The following is a 14554-nucleotide window of genomic DNA, read 5'->3' on the forward strand; positions in this document are numbered from 1 at the left end:
TTTTAATATTTATTCGTACAATTTAAAATTATAAAATATAACGTAAAAATATAAATATAAAATAAATTTAATAAAATTTAAGTATAATATAATTTAATATTTAATTATATATTTTAAAAATATTATAATTTTTATTTTAAAATAAAAAATAAAAAAAAAACTAAATAAAATGTTTCAAACAATTTAAACAAGTTGCATACGTTTTCTTTCTAGAGAGTATACCCTTAGTAAGTAATTGCCAAAACTTTTTTTTATTAAGAGAACTGATTAGAGAAATTCATACCAGACCTCCAAATAAATATCAATTCTATTAACTTTTTATTAAATAAAAAAGAAATAACTCTAATCTAACCATTTTTTTTAAGAAGAAAGAAGATACACATGCTAAACAAACCATTGGAATGATCAAGTGAAAAAAATAACTTTTACCTTCTCTAAAAGTTTTAAATTAATTTTGTACTTATAATAAAAAAAAATTTATAATTATTAATATATAAATATACTTGATTAAATTAAACTCTAAAAAGTTCAAGTATTGAACTAGAATAAACAACTCTAAGTCAAACTGATACATAAATACAAACAGAGTATTTCAGGATTTGACATACACACAATGTATAAATAAATACGCGCACAATGTATAAATAAGACTCACACAATGCATAAATAAAGACCCACACAATGTATAAATAAAACTCACAAACAAACAGAATCCAAAGAAAGACACTCACAAACAAACAGAATCCAAAGAAAGACACTCACAAACAAACAGAATCCAAAGAAAGACAAGGTACTTGAAATAATAAGTTTTTAGTAAATAGGAAATATAGATAAAATAGCCTAACAGTAGAACATGACTCTCTTCACATTTTCTTTAAGTGCAGGAAGAGGCCTCACAGCAGCAGCAACATTTGGACTTGCTAGTCCTCCCCTTGTGCCACCACCACCACCACCACCACCTCTCTGTCCTCCTCCTCCCATTCGTCCAGCAACTGCACCGCTGACCATTGACCCGCTATCAGACGTCTCGGGTTCCATGTAGAACCGAGCCCGAAATGCAGCCAAATGTGCATAATAAGCTGGGGGGACTATGGAAACAGAACGGGTGCACCTAGCATATCTGCAATGAAATGGAACAACATTACCAACCAACAAGTGATAATCAAACCTGAAACCAACCTTGACATTTGGTCTCTTAGACTTACGTGTAGCAGAGATTGTTAGTCAGTGTTTGCAGCTCATCAGCACTGAACTTGTTTTCATCCCACAGTACATGGTAGTGGGCAGGCCTACTGGTACCCTAGAAATTTAAAACCGTAAATTAGAAACATAGTCTATGCCTAACGGATACAAGTTTAGGGTTCGATTCTTACTTGAATACCGGCATGACTACAGAGATAGAAGTCAAACTCTGTAGGATGACAAATCTTAGAATCCACCACAGTACCTAAATACACACAAACACATTATTAATTACTAAATATCATCATCAACTTACTACTACTCCTACTATTACTACTTACCAGGAAGAATATTTCCACTCCTGTCCACTGCATTTCGATCGCGGTGATTATTGGCAAACAGCCTTGTGTGATGCCTTTTCTGGACTACAACAAATGTCACTGGAGGCTGGTAGTTTGGTTCTAAGGAAGCACATGCCTGACATAAGAAATAAAACTATCCATCAAAAACTAATTTTATTATGAATGATAATCACACAAGTTTATTTATTAATTTATTTACCTTTCGAATGGCATCAAGTTCATAAAGGAGAACCTGATAGAACTGTCCCTCACTTACACCGTCTCTATAGAATATTATTCTTTGAGGTTTCTGACCAGTTGCTCTTCGAAATGATATGAGAAGTTCCCTGACACAAAAATATATATTATTTAGTATAGTTTTAATCAAACAACCTGAAAAAAAAATCAAGATGGACATCTAGATTACTTACTTTATCATTCCACCAGATACAGCTCCCCTTTGAGGATCTTGCCAGCTCTTGAACAAATCTTGAATGAGCTCTTGCCTATGTGCTTGAGCAGATACAAGGCCTGCATATTTTGTTATCTCAGGCCAGTCTTGTGAAGCAACAACCTGAATGAATGAATGAATGAATTCCATCAGTTAATTAATAAGTACATAACTAAAAACAATAAGAATTAAAAAAGAATATTATTATACCGCTGCTATGGAGGGACTAGAGTCCTCGCCAGGGTGAGGATGAGTTACATCAGCTCCGAAAATGATTGTTGGCCTGTCACTTACAAGAGGTATGCTCCTAGATAATGCATCAAGAAGAACTGTATTCCTCCCCCCAACTTTAACATTAATCTTCAAAGCCACGTTTGCAAGATATTGTTTACTCATCTTGAAAACGTGCTTTGTCAGACAACATTGGGAAACTATGCCAAGATCTGTCTCGCATATACGCTTCAGATCACCTACATATATACAACTGTCAGCATATAAAGTGACTAGAAATAAACATGGCATGACCAAAAGGAAGCAGTTCAGTTCATACCATAGAGAGACCCATTGTTATCTGGAAGAATAACAATCAGCAGGTCAAGTTCCTTGCTTTGACCATGGAGTCTGGTCATAGCTTCATGGAAGCGGGCTTTTAGAACCCTTTCTACTTGATCAGGTCTGGCACTTGTTGAGGGGACCACAGGTTGTGGGTTGAATGCCTATACAAAACAAAAAACTCAATATTATATCAATAACATTAGATGGTAATGACAACAAAATTTTTATTATCAACTCAATAATCTTACCATTCCAGATATATTACACATCTGGGCAAGTTCAGAGCAAAAACCATTGGCAATATTTTCGGCGACATTTCGTGCAAAGTTAATGCAGAACCAATTGTTTACTGTCCCACCATTGACCATTTTCTGCAAAAAAAGGTCAAAATTATAAACAAAAGACAAACAAACACATACAAGTAATAAGACCTGACTAGAAGATAAACTAATTATAGGTCTTACTTTATTCATCATGTTCCATTGACCAACTTGTGGCAAACAATCTCTTTCTCTTCCAGTGTCATGATACTTGAGCTGAAAGGTGAAATATGATATTGTGAGTTAACATAGTCAAAGGAATCTAATAAAATAAAAAAATAATAATGAATTGACAAGTAAATGTCATTGTTAAAATTTACCCATGGAGCTGGTAAAATCCGCGCTTCAACTGCAGCAAGTTTGTCGCTGATTTTAATTCCAAACTCCTTAGCATATGGATCTTCAGAATAAGCATTATGACGAACAGTCTGTAGAAGAAGACAAATATAAGTTAAGGTCCAATAAACCATTAAGAATGTTAAAATCCTTTTAATATTAGTAAAAATGACAAACCTGGAGAATGTCATACTCTCTTTCCTGTGGTCGCTGACAGGTAACCTTAAGAAGAGCAGTTATTTGCCTCTCGTTCAATCTCTTGGAGTACCTTTGCCCTTCTACTATTTTACATACCTGAAATCATGCCAAGTTAGTATACAACAATCAGGCATACAGTAGTTAATTGAAATACCTAAAGGAACTGACTGACCTCCATTGGCAAATAGTTGGGTCTTTGTTGATTACCGACTTGTAAACAAGGCCATTGAGTATGTTGAATTGAAAATCCATAAGTCTCTTGGAAGTACTCCACAACAGATTTGACAGTGCCTCTGTCGTCAACAGGGAAGCTGATATTTTCATAAATAAAAGAACACATTGTTTAGACAGCATCAATAATATTTAATAACAAAGATTAATTAACAAATAATACATTACTCCACATACGTTAGCTCACGTGTTGCCTGTGATGTTAAGCCAGATATTCTGTATTTTCTGCGCATATTGCCCCTGTGTGTAACTTCTACCTTAACTCCTCTAAGAGCCTTCTTGATCTATACAACAGAAAGAACATGTCAAATATAAGCAGCACCAAAAAGACAACTAAGCAAATGAACCACATAATACTGCAAGATAAATCGTCTTACCTTGACTCTGTCAGCATCAGACAATGGCCTAGAGGAAACATCCCTGATTAGAAGTCGGGTGACAAAATCTATTACAGGCAGTGGCTCAATAAAGGCAGTGGATGACATATCTGAAACATCAACATAATAGAAAATTAATTGCTTGAAAAAAAAAACTGGACAAATCTGAATTGAAATTATTGGTATGTAAATAAAGGGTATTCACCAATATTCAGGGACAGTCCCATCTGAGTAGGGCGAATGCTCTGGTAAAACCCCCGCCAGCTTTCCAGTCCTTCACCCAAAGACTGTCTTCTCCCAAGATCAGGAGAATAGAAGGAGCGGCCCACAGGGGAATACCTGTACCATAAAACAAAATGAAGCAACAAAAAGATTAGCATAATAAAAATGAAGGGGAATTGGGGTTTCTTGAAACATAAATAGAAAAGTTAGTAACCTACCTCATAGTAGGCAACTCTCTCAAAACAATGTCAAGAACCTGTAGAGCTTCCTGTGGTGCATCAGCCTGCCTACCCTCTAGAAACATTCCTAAATGATGCAAGTCAGCACGAGCTGCAAATTTGATCACCACTTTGAACTCCCTCTCACGTCTGTTTTGCAAGAAAACAAATTATAAGATAATCTACTATCAATGAATCTATTATTAAAAATAACAATAAAGCAATTTTAAGAGGGAAGAACACACCTTGCATTGCCAGTGCCATCATCTTCATCAAGAAGTGTTATTTTAAAGTCCTTATGGATAAAGGGGAGTGGTCCTGCAGTATACAAACTCTTTCTTCCATCATATGCAGGTAAGCGTTTACCAAGTTGAGATTCCCTATAGAGTTTCACCAGTTGTCCAATCACAGCTCGATTTACACCCCTTGATGCAACTTCAGGTGTAATAGATACCTACAAGATATACATACAAGATCACCATTAGTACAATACAATTCAGTGACAAACCTATTCCAATAGCATACAAATAAGATTAGATAAATATACTACTCACATCATATTGATGTAAATCTCTGTCTGGTAGTTCAGCAAAAAAGTGATTAGCCTTGACAATACACTTTATGCCATTACTACCTTTACCAGGGCGAAGTGGGAACCTCATTGACTTGCTGCTAGAAGGAGGCACAAGTTGAATGGCCTGATCAGAAGACTTCTCCTGAACAGTAAATTGCTGAAGCTGCAAGTTCACTGTTGAAGGATTCAGTACACCTCCTGTTTCAGCAGTACTGTCTGCTGATTCAAGGATGGGCTGACTTGCTTGGTGCAGATCGAGATATTGTGTCCTGGAAGCACCACCAGCTGGAGGTCCTCCGCGGCCACTTCCCCTTCGATGTTGAGAAGATCCACCACGAGATTGGTGTTGTGCAACCCTTCCCTGTTGCTGATATTCTTGAAGACCACCACCATATTGCTGTTGACCGCCCCTCCCCCCGTATTGCTGTTGGGGAGGTCCAGTGCGGCCGCCACGGCCATGCTGGGATTGTGAAACCAATCCTCGTCCACCACGCCCTCCTTGTGGAGGATAACCACCACGTCCTCCACCACTTTCCTGAGATTCAGAGCTTTGACCCTCATAGGCCTGATCAGTCCTCTTCTTATTCGCCATTTCAATACCTGCATTAACCATAATAGAAGATGTTTAGTACATGACCATCAGAAAGTGTAAAGCAATAACAGTAAACAAGACAAATAAAACAAGTGTCATTACAAATAGTCCAGGCATCATTATAAGGAGAACACATTTATCGATATACAACAGTCAACCATAGATCAGTATGCAAAACATATAATCATGAAGTTAATATATCCTAAAATAAAGACAACTGCATACATTCTCAAACAAACAACTAAAATCATTAGGAATTCACGCCAAAAACAATAAAAAACAATTTTCCGAGACTAACAAGATTCTCGTCAGAATGTTAACCAACAACAATCATTCACATCATAAATACATCATTCGCATCGTGTTCAACTAAAAAACACGACAGGAACACTAGTAACCATAAGAAATAACATGGGTATGAATGAAAACCTTCTGGATAGACCGAAACCTACGAAAAATACAAACACAAAAAGGTATCAGTACACACAAACATATAAGAACAACAAAGACACTTAAAAACATGCGATCTGTGCAGATCTACTCAGATCTACTCAAGAAATGATTAAATCAGTAGAAATTGAAAAAGAAAACCCTAACATACTACTGATTACCTCAAAAAGTCCTTGGAAAACGAAGATGCGATGAAATCAAGAAACAACTCCGATGATTTCCTGAGAGCAAATTGTGTAATCTAACACCAACACAAAACTTGCAAACAGGGAAAGACAGTGAGTGAGTGAGAGAGAGAGAGAGTGAGAGCATGAAAGAGAAGAAACACATACAAAAACAACAGTGGTCTGACCTCCAAATTTATAGAAAGACTCTGCAGTTTAAAGGGGTGTGGTAGGTGTATTCCAAAATTACATTTCTATTCCTCATTTACTGTAAATGATTCCTAAATCCTATCCCATAATCCCTATATTTTTGTGCACGTCACCATATAGGCCCTACCAATTTTTTTTTTTTTTAATAAAATCAGATTATGATAATCTTATTATAATCTGATTATCATTATCATTAATTTAACAATTATGTGATAAACTATTGTAATCTATTGGTTGATTTTGTATCTATATCTTTATTTATTATAATTAAACATAATAATTTTATTTTTATTTTAAAGAAAAATATGATAATATTGTACATCAAATAAGGTTGAATCCCATTTTATTTTTTTAAGTAGATGTGATTCAATCTTGTTTAGTGTACAATATTATCATTTTTCTCTAAATATAAAATAAAATTGTTATGTTTAATGATAGTAGATAAAGATATAGATACAAAACCAACCATAGATTACAAAATCTATCATATATAATTGTTAAATTAATGACAATCAAATTACAATATCTTATGATAAAATTATCACAATCTGATTTTATTAAGGTGAACCATGCCTAAAATTTGATGATTATCATGATAAATTATGTATTTATTGAGAAGAGAAAATAAATATTTAAAAAGGGTACAAGATTACTATCAAATTTGATTTGAGGATATAGAAACAACTTTATTTTATTATGTCAATTTCTTATATAAATAAAAAAAAATCAAAAAACTATAAAATATATGTTTTTATTTGCTCAATTTTTCCTATAAATCAAAAGTAAATTAAAAAATATAAAATAATGACATGACTAAAGTTGTGTGAATTTTACCTCTCACTCTTAATACACATTTCAATAAAAAAAATATTATTGAATGTTTTAAATGATGCAAGCAAAAAATTCAAATAGGATCTTCAAGCCTTAAGTTGAGAGTGACATGACTAAAGTTGTGTGAATTTTTATACTTGCATCAATAAAAAAAAGATCAATAATATTATTTTTTATTGAAATGTGTATTAGGAATGTGAGATATAATTCTGTTACGGGCTGTTCATCAAAAACCTCGGTCCTAAAATATTTTATGCATCCGTCTCTCGGCCCAAGTGTGCATATGGGCCAGTTTATGTTTTTATGGACTAATTCTGTTTTGTTTATCTTCTCTTTTATTTCTTTTGAAACCGAATTCTGTTATCTTGGAAGTTTGTTGTAACCGAATATTTTTGGGTAAACCAGCCTCTTTAAATGGTGATGCCCACCCCACTTTTTGGGAGCTATGAATTGATATTTTGGAACTTGGTGTTTAAGTTATCTCTCGGCCCTCCTCCCCTTCTTGGACCGCTAGGTGTAAACTAGTGGTATTTCTCCCCTCCCCCTCGGCTCTTCTCTCCCTAACCTCGAATTCTCCTCTAATTCTATGTCCGTTGCGCTAGAGTGTTGAATTCCATCATCGGTCCCGAACATCAAGAACCCGTTTCTTGAATTAAAGAACTTGAAAGGCTCGGCCATAATTAAAACTCCTAACATCTTGGTATCAGAGCTGGGCGATTCTCAACATGGTAGAAACTCGCCAGCAATCGGAAATGGATGCGCTCAAGGCCCTGATTGAAAACTTGTCCCAGCAAACAGCAGCAATGCAAGCTGCCATAGACTGTAGATTTGATGTGGCTGAAGAAAGAATGACGGCCCTTGAGAGCGGGGCATCTGGAAACGTGCAAGAACCCCGCCACAGACCCTATGATGATAATTCTTGCCACGGTCCTTCACCATTTAGGCCCCCGCACCCTGGCCAGAACCGCGATCAACACTATGCTCCTCCTACTCGGCTAACCAAGGTCGATTTTCCTCGGTTTGATGGGTCCGATGTCGAGGGCTGGCTAATATCTGCCGAGCAATTTTTCAGGGTGGACAAAACTAAGGATGCCACTAAATTAGAAATTGCCCCCATTCATTTTTCTGGCGAAGCAAGAATGTGGTACGGGTCATATCTTCAAAACCGAAATCATATGGAAGCCTTATCTTGGGATGTGTTCAAAAGAGACCTTATGACTCAATTCGGGCCATCTATACATGATACACCAATGAGACAGCTAATGAATTTAAAACAGGTTGGGTCGGTTCAAGAATATAACCTCCGGTACATGTCGATCTCTCAAAAGTTATTACATATGCCAAGGGACTACGTCATTGATTGTTATTTGTCCGGTCTAAGGGAAGAGATTGCGAACTACATCAGGTTGCGATTTCCAAATTCTTTAAACGAAGCAATGGCCATGGCTAAAGTCCAAGAAACAACATATCGGTCCTTAATGAGCAGTGGTAACTTGTACAACGCTGAAGCATCATTGCTGCCCACGCCATCCAATATCAACACAGCCGGGCCGAGCACCAATACTGACTTCAAGAATTCATCATATGGGTCCTCTTCAAATGCAAACCAGGGTCATGTTAAGCAATTAGACTCAGCCTCAATGGATGAAAAGCGAAAGAAGGGTCTATGCTATTCTTGCAATGAAAAATGGCAACCAAACCATAAGTGTAAATCAAAGTTATTCATGGTTTCGGCCAATCAAGAAGATCAAGAACCTGACCAAGAACCTGTTTTGGATGATTTACCTTCATTGCTCGGCTCAAGGAATGAACCAGCCATATCCTTACATGCCCTGACCGGGTCTAAAGCCTTCCAAACGCTCCAGATTCTTGGCAAAGTTGGGAACCTGCCGGTGGTGATCTTGATCGATACAGGCAGCACCCACAATTTTATCAATAGCATGATTTTGGAGAAAATAGACCACAAAAGCATAGCAACCCAGGTACAATCGGTTAGAGTGGTTGATGGATCTAATGTTTTATGTTCTAGTGTTTGCAAGGACTTGAAGTGGTCGATGGAAGGCAATGAATACCAAACAGAAATGAAGGTAATTTCATGGACGGTTATGATATTGTGTTGGGAATTGAATGGTTGATTACTCTAGGCCCGTCTTCTTGGGACTTTGAAAAGCTGACCCTATCCTATGATAAGCAAGACAGAACCACGGTCCTAAAAGGGATTCCTCGATCGCAGGCCAGTTTGATGCATGGAAACCAGTTGGAAAAGACCTTAGATGAATATATTGTTGCTACCAAAATGCAAGTAAAAAGTAAGCCCGAAGGCCAAACTGTTTCACTAGCTGCATTGACCTTGGAAGATATTCCTAATGATCTAATTAGAAGCTATGGCTCGTTCGATGCTGCTATTATGCTGGTTCGGGAAAAAGACTTGGCCTGGATTTTTGAGCCAAGTATGAAGTTTAATCGAAGTTGGAATAAATTATTTTTGCACCAGGCGCTGGGGACATTGCAACAACCAATGCCAGCTCTAAACACTGAAAAACTCGACCTTGGGTGCACAGAAATTCCAGAAAGGGGCGGAGTGGCAAGCGACCCGGCAGCGCAAAGGACCGCAAGGACCCGGCCAGTTCCACTACTGAAGCGATTCTGCCGAAAGTTTTTTTGTGAAAATACGGTCTTATGCTGCGACCTTTGCTGAATGTGCCGAAGCCCGACCGAAGCAATAGTTTTGAAGTTGAAGATGCATATTAGAGGCTGACCAGTCCGCGTTCTTTTCGTCGAGGGCGACGAACTTCGAAGGTGGGGATTATGTTACGGGCTGCTCATCAAAAACTTCGGTCCTAAAATATTTTATGCATCCGTCTCTCGGCCCAAGTGTGCATATGGGCCAGTTTATGTTTTTATGGACTAATTCTGTTTTGTTTATCTTCTCTTTTATTTCTTTTGAAACCGAATTCTGTTATCTTGGAAGTTTGTTGTAACCGAATACTTTTGGGTAAACCAGCCTCTTTAAATGGTGATGCCCACCCCACTTTTTGGGGGCTATGAATTGATATTTTGGAACTTGGTGTTTAAGTTATCTCTCGGCCCTCCTCCCCTTCTTGGACCGCTAGGTGTAAACTAGTGGTATTTCTCCCCTCCCCCTCGGCTCTTCTCTCCCTAACCTCGAATTCTCCTCTAATTCTATGTCCGCTGCGCTAGAGTGTTGAATTCCATCATCGGTCCCGAACATCAAGAACCCGTTTCTTGAATTAAAGAACTTGAAAGGCTCGGCCATAATTAAAACTCCTAACAAATTCACACAACTTTAATCATGTCACTATTTTATATTTTTTAATTTTTGATTTATAGGGAAAATTGACCAAATAAAAAAACATATATCTTTTAGTTTTTTAATTTATTTTTTATTTATATAGAAATCTGACATAATAAAATAAAGTTGTTTCTAATAGCCTAAAATCAAATTTGATTGTAATCTTTTTTTTTTAAACGACGCAAGTATAAAAATTTGAATAGGTAATCTTAAAGCCTTAAGTTTATTTGTTTTACCATTAAATCATGAGCCTCTATTGTATTGTTGGATCTCTTCTTCTAGCTTAACGACAATAAAAGTTGGATATTCTCAACCTGATGTCATAGGTTTGAGCCCGTCTTGCGTTAAGTTTTACGTCTAGTTAAATAGTTAAGTGTGTTTGCAGATCACTACAATAAGAATAAGAAGAATAAAAAAAATGTTTAAACAAGTTAAGTGAGAAAATGCAAGGTGGAAAACTAAAGTATTGGTAAGGATATTTTAATTAAAATTGTATTCATGAATGCATTTAATTTCATGGGAATTGTCTCTTCTTAAGAGATTTGAATCAATGATTAATCATTTGTCATGAAATAAAAAAATTGTTCAAAAGTGATTCATTTGCGTTGATATGGGATTTTTAGATAATTCAAGGTAATAAATAAGTCAATGCTGACCAAAAACAAGCTAGAAAACTGTATTTTGACCAAAGAGAAAAATCTTGTATTTTCCTAATGTGGGATTTTATTAGTCTCAAAATAGAAAGTACTTATTGGACATGAATTGATTAGGTAGGGTAAATCACTTCTTCAAGGAAATTAGGTAAAAATATTGTCATTGGAGAGGCAATTAGGTAAAAATATTGTCATTGGAGAGGCAATGTGGTTATACTTACCACAACGTAACATTCTATAAAATATCTAGTAGCAAGGGCAAGTAGATATTGAAAATAAAACTTTATATAGTCATAGATGATCTTTGTTTGGTGAGAACAAAAAATGACATTTTATATGGGTGATAAATAAAAAAAAAAAAATACATGACCAACTCATGCATATTTTTGAAAATTAGTATGCATATTTTAAGTTAGGTGGACAAATAGAGTAAGTAATTGGGAGACACATAGGCTATAGAAGGAAATTTATTATTTGTGTGATAGTAGCAAGATTATCTAAGTTGGCTCATTTGATAGCAATTACACATCCTTACACAACATATTCCATTACTACTACTGCTTTTGTTGATAACTTATTCAAACTTCATGGTATACCAAAAAGTATTCCTAGGGACAAGGATAAAAACTAAATAAATGATTTTTAGAAAAAATGTTTAAGTTACATGGCATAGAACATAAATTATCTAGGATCGATCGCCCTTAAACAAATAGAGATAGTCAATAAATGTGTGAAAACATACCTACTATTTTTCATTCTTCAAATAATATGTCCCCTTATCAGCCAATGTACAATGAAGAGCTACAAGTCGATGTTATAATCTGGACACAACCCTACAATTAAGAGAACACCATCATCAACTAGTTAAATAGAAACTATCCCTCAAACAAATAGAGATAGTCAATAAATGTGTGAAAACATACCCTTATGCATAATTAGCTAAAGATCACACATCTGGAGCAAATTGTTATTCCTAACATGGTATAATACCATTTTTAATTCTTCAAGTAGTATGTCCCTTTATCATTCACCTGTAACATTCTATAAAATAGTTAGTAGTAAGGGCAATTAGATATTGAAAAGGAAACTTTTTATAGCCATACCTTGATGATGGTGAGAACCAAAGATTTTTTTATATGAGTGATAAATATAACAAAAATACATTACCAACTCATGCATATTTTTGGATAAGTTCATTGGTATGCATATTTTAAGTTAAGTGGTCAAATATAGTAAGTAATTGGGCGACACATAGGCTATAGAAGGAAATCTATTATTTGTGTGGTAGTAACAAGATTATATAAGTTTGTTCATTTTATAGCAATTACACATTCTTACCCAACGTATTCCATTACTACTGCTTTTGTTTAAAACAACTTATTTAAACTTCATGGTATGCCAAAAAGTATTATTAGGGATGAGGATAAAAAATGATTAAATGACAAAACTTCTTTTATCAGATAAGTGCTTACTCAAATAAAGTAAAGCTAATCCAATGGAAGGATGTGAACATAACTCACAAACAGACATCATCGTATGCAACAATTCAATCAACAATAGTAAAGCCTAGAGCCAAACATGTGAGGATGCAACGTGAATATAATCCATGAGATTCAAGGAATGCATATTGAGTTTATAAAATAGAGTAAGAGTAGTCAAAGAGAAAACTCACAATAGAATCATAATTTTAAAACTGTATGTCTTGTATGCTTTTATTGTTTGTTACTGTAATATATGTGTTTGTTTATTTCTAATCAAATACTCTAGGATTGTTGTTTGTCATCCTTTAATTAAAGATATAGACTATCTAACATTGATTTTAACCCTTTCTCCAACTTTTGGGTTTAATGAAAGGACGCTAAGATGTTTTCCCCCAAAAAATGATTAAATGGTTTTTAAAGAATGGCTCAAGTTACATGGAATAGAACATAAACTATATAGGGTCTATCACCCTCAAACAAATAGAAATAGTTAATAAATGTGTAAAAACATACCTGATATGCATAATTAACTAAAGACCACATATCTCGAGCAAATGGTTATCCCCAACATGGTATAATACCAATTTTCATTCTTCAAGTAGTATGTCCCCTTATCAGCCAATGTACAATAAATAACTACAAGTCGATGTTCCATATTTGACTGGATATGCAATCAACCCTAATCTGGACACAACCGTACAATTAAGAGAACAACATCTTCAACTAGCTAAATAAAATCAAATGAAACAACAATATGATATGAAACACAAAGAGGTATCCTTCAAATTAGGGGACTTGGTATTCTTAAAAGCTTAACTTTACATACAAGTCACTCACGCAAAATAGATCTATGATCCTTACAAAATTATAGACAAAATCATTCAGGTATCGTATCGTTTAAAACTACCACCTCATACTCGTATTCACAATGTTTTTCATGTGTCACAACTCAAGGATTATTGAAAACCTTATATCAAAGACAAACATGGATGACCTAGAAATAATTGACATTAAATTAGAGGCGATTTGGAAGAATGACTTACCTTGAGAGACGAAGAAATAGTGCATCAATTACTCGTCTAGAGTGAAGGGAAAGACAGATCGAAAGCTTGATGGGAAGACGCCTCTATATCAAACACCGATTTCCTCAATATCTGATAGCAATTGAAAGGACTCTATAGAAGGCGGCATGGTCATTTTCCGTCTCGAGAAAAGAGTATTATCACGCCACCCACCCAAACCCTATCACTTAAGAGCTAATGCTACATATATATATAATAGGAATCGACGACCAAGATCAAAATAATCTAAGGATTGGAGATTTTCCATGACATTTACAATTACCTTACATACTAATGATTACTAAAATACTGAATAATTACTAAAATAGCCCTACTCTTAATATATAGTATATTAGCGCAAACATTTAATTCACGAATTGTTTTAATAAAAACTCATTCTCCTGTACAATCACTATTTGAAAACCCCTACAAACAACACTTCAGACTTGTACTGAACTTAGACTTATACGGAACTTAATGCCAAAGTCTGGTATTCTCCTAACTTATCTAAAAACTCTCTTAACTACTCTAAGATGAGTTTCAGTTGTACAGTTAGTAAATCTTGACAAAAGACTTACATAATGCAATATTTCAGGTCAAGTTACTGTCAAGTACATAAGACAGTCAACCAACCTTCTATAGAGAGCCTCATTAACTTTATTAGCTTCATCACGCTTGCTCAGTTTCCTCTTCTAACACATAGGAGTAGTCATACTTTTGCAATCATCCATTTTGAATTTCTTTAAGATTCATTTTAAATATGTCACCTCTCTTAAATCTATCATCTCAAAAGA

At 35.2% G+C, this 14554-nt stretch overlaps 1 protein-coding gene across 3 annotated transcripts; it reads right to left on the reverse strand.

The window, feature by feature from the left end:
- Positions 1-541: 541 nt before the first annotated feature.
- On the reverse strand, positions 542-6379 carry LOC124919086 (protein argonaute 1-like). Of its 3 annotated transcripts, XM_047459228.1 has the most exons (21): positions 6209-6378; positions 6027-6045; positions 4986-5605; positions 4677-4885; positions 4432-4581; positions 4197-4330; positions 3992-4101; positions 3792-3898; positions 3556-3694; positions 3363-3479; positions 3170-3277; positions 2994-3065; positions 2778-2900; positions 2525-2690; positions 2185-2444; positions 1955-2097; positions 1744-1870; positions 1524-1659; positions 1374-1447; positions 1206-1300; positions 542-1120 (listed from the first exon to the last, which is right to left on the reverse strand). In XM_047459228.1, exons 3-21 carry the CDS (start codon positions 5595-5597, stop codon positions 841-843), a joined length of 3162 nt encoding a protein of 1053 aa, XP_047315184.1. In that variant the 5' UTR covers positions 5598-5605; positions 6027-6045; positions 6209-6378; the 3' UTR covers positions 542-840. The 3 variants fall into 3 exon arrangements, with proteins under 3 accessions (XP_047315184.1, XP_047315182.1, XP_047315183.1); XM_047459226.1 differs by having other exon boundaries at positions 2778-3065; positions 6209-6379; XM_047459227.1 differs by lacking the exon at positions 6027-6045 and having other exon boundaries at positions 2778-3065; positions 6209-6379.
- Positions 6380-14554: the final 8175 nt, after the last annotated feature.

The sequence above is a fragment of the Impatiens glandulifera genome, chromosome 1, assembly GCF_907164915.1.
Source record: "Impatiens glandulifera chromosome 1, dImpGla2.1, whole genome shotgun sequence".
In the NCBI taxonomy this organism is placed as follows: domain Eukaryota; kingdom Viridiplantae; phylum Streptophyta; class Magnoliopsida; order Ericales; family Balsaminaceae; genus Impatiens; species Impatiens glandulifera.

Excerpts from the sequence above, each read along its gene's own strand:
- LOC124919086 (XM_047459227.1), bottom strand. The coding sequence starts at position 5,597 with ATGGCGAATAAGAAGAGGACTGATCAGGCCTATGAGGGTCAAAGCTCT. Across the intron at positions 2,098-2,184 it reads CTAGTCCCTCCATAGCAGCG|GTTGTTGCTTCACAAGACTG; the intron begins GTATAATAATAT and ends TCATTCATTCAG. Across the intron at positions 1,301-1,373 it reads GTAGTCATGCCGGTATTCAA|GGTACCAGTAGGCCTGCCCA; the intron begins GTAAGAATCGAA and ends TTAAATTTCTAG.